At 44.7% G+C, this 1,701-nt stretch overlaps 2 protein-coding genes across 2 annotated transcripts; both read right to left on the reverse strand.

Moving 5' to 3' along the window:
• Positions 1 to 5: 5 nt before the first annotated feature.
• Positions 6 to 290, reverse strand: LOC123966637 (histone H4 type VIII; the record flags this gene model as incomplete). The annotated part of the gene is made up of 1 exon (XM_046042780.1): positions 6 to 290. A coding segment is annotated over exon 1 (276 nt), but the record flags the coding sequence as incomplete, so codon positions are not given.
• A 697-nt stretch (positions 291 to 987) lies between these two features.
• LOC123966638 (histone H2A-like) lies at positions 988 to 1,489 on the reverse strand. Its single transcript, XM_046042781.1, has one exon. The coding sequence runs from the start codon at positions 1,458 to 1,460 to the stop codon at positions 1,074 to 1,076; it is 387 nt and encodes a 128-aa protein (XP_045898737.1). The 5' UTR covers positions 1,461 to 1,489; the 3' UTR covers positions 988 to 1,073.
• Positions 1,490 to 1,701: the final 212 nt, after the last annotated feature.

Raw genomic sequence — 1,701 nt, forward strand, 5'->3', positions numbered from 1 at the left:
TGCCTCTTCAGAGCGTACACCACGTCCATGGCGGTGACGGTCTTCCTCTTGGCGTGCTCGGTGTAGGTGACGGCATCGCGGATCACGTTCTCCAGGAAGACCTTGAGCACCCCGCGGGTCTCCTCGTAGATCAGACCGGAGATCCGCTTGACTCCACCGCGGCGGGCCAGACGACGGATGGCGGGTTTGGTGATGCCCTGGATGTTATCACGGAGCACTTTGCGGTGACGCTTAGCGCCTCCTTTCCCCAGTCCTTTTCCTCCCTTGCCTCTTCCACTCATGATGCAGGGTTGTAGTTTGAACAAACTGATGAATTTGACGGTGAGCATGCGCTATTTACATCTTATCTACGGACGTAATAGAAGACAGAAGGCGCGAGTATCTTTGGGCAGTGCCAAACTCAGCAGCTCCTCCTACATATTTAGTGGCCATCTTTCAGAGAAAACCCTTCCATTTGATTGTTATTAAATAATTATGCCGATTTATTTTAATTATTTTCATGTATTTTATAATAAAAAATAAATCTTGTTAATCTGATCTTTAGTGGTGTAGCAGTAGGCTACTCGTAATGAACTAAGAAGTTGTTTTAAATGTAGGTTAATTATGAAGAATGAATAGGCCTACGTACACTATATATTTGTAAGACTGAAAAATTAAAAGGAAACCCTACATGTTCTATTTTCAGTTGCGTTGTAATGGTTCATTAATTACCTCAATTAAGGTTAAATTGGAAAAATGTTCACTTGTCTTTATTTTAGTTTTTAGGACTACACTAGCTTAATGGAAACATGTCTGTAGGGTTTATAGGTGTGTCTGAGCATCATGTAGTGACATTAGCTTATCTAATGTTTGTATAAATATTAAACTAGATTAATTAATTATTAATGTAGTCCATTAAAATATATAGGATTTTATCCAACTTTGAAGTCGTGATATGCAATGCAGTACTTTTTATGGGATTGATATTCATTCAGCATTAAATACAAGTTCCAGAAGGAAGTGGCTCTTTAATTTGAAGTGTGTGGCTCTTAAAAGAGCCTTTTTGGGGGCTGTATATCAGCGAGTCTCTAGATTTACTTCTTGGCGGGCTTCTCGGTCTTCTTGGGCAGCAGGACCGCCTGGATGTTGGGCAGCACGCCGCCCTGAGCGATGGTCACTCCGCCCAGCAGCTTGTTGAGCTCCTCGTCGTTGCGGACTGCCAGCTGCAGGTGACGGGGGATGATCCTGGTCTTCTTGTTGTCGCGGGCAGCGTTGCCGGCCAGCTCCAGGATCTCAGCGGTCAGGTACTCCAGCACCGCCGCCAGGTAGACGGGGGCTCCGGCGCCGACACGCTCACCGTAGTTACCCTTTCTCAGCAACCTGTGGACACGGCCGACAGGGAACTGGAGCCCAGCACGAGATGATCGGGTCTTGGCCTTTGCTCTGGCCTTACCAGCTCCGGTTTTTCCTCTTCCAGACATTTCTCGTGTTAATTTTTTCGACTACGAAAAAGATATATCCACCAAGCCACCGAAACCGAAATTTATACTTCTACTGACCTGCTTCCTGATTGGCCAGAGTGTGCGTACCGATGATCACCCAATCAGAAAAGGGTTCACATCAAGTTTCTGTATTAACCACAAGACTTCCGATTTACTCGGCATGGAATTTCAAAATAAATTGTAAATGTAGCATTTGCTCCATTAATATAAATATTTATGT

This window comes from Micropterus dolomieu, unplaced genomic scaffold, assembly GCF_021292245.1.
Source record: "Micropterus dolomieu isolate WLL.071019.BEF.003 ecotype Adirondacks unplaced genomic scaffold, ASM2129224v1 contig_13876, whole genome shotgun sequence".
Taxonomy (NCBI): Eukaryota; Metazoa; Chordata; class Actinopteri; order Centrarchiformes; family Centrarchidae; genus Micropterus; species Micropterus dolomieu.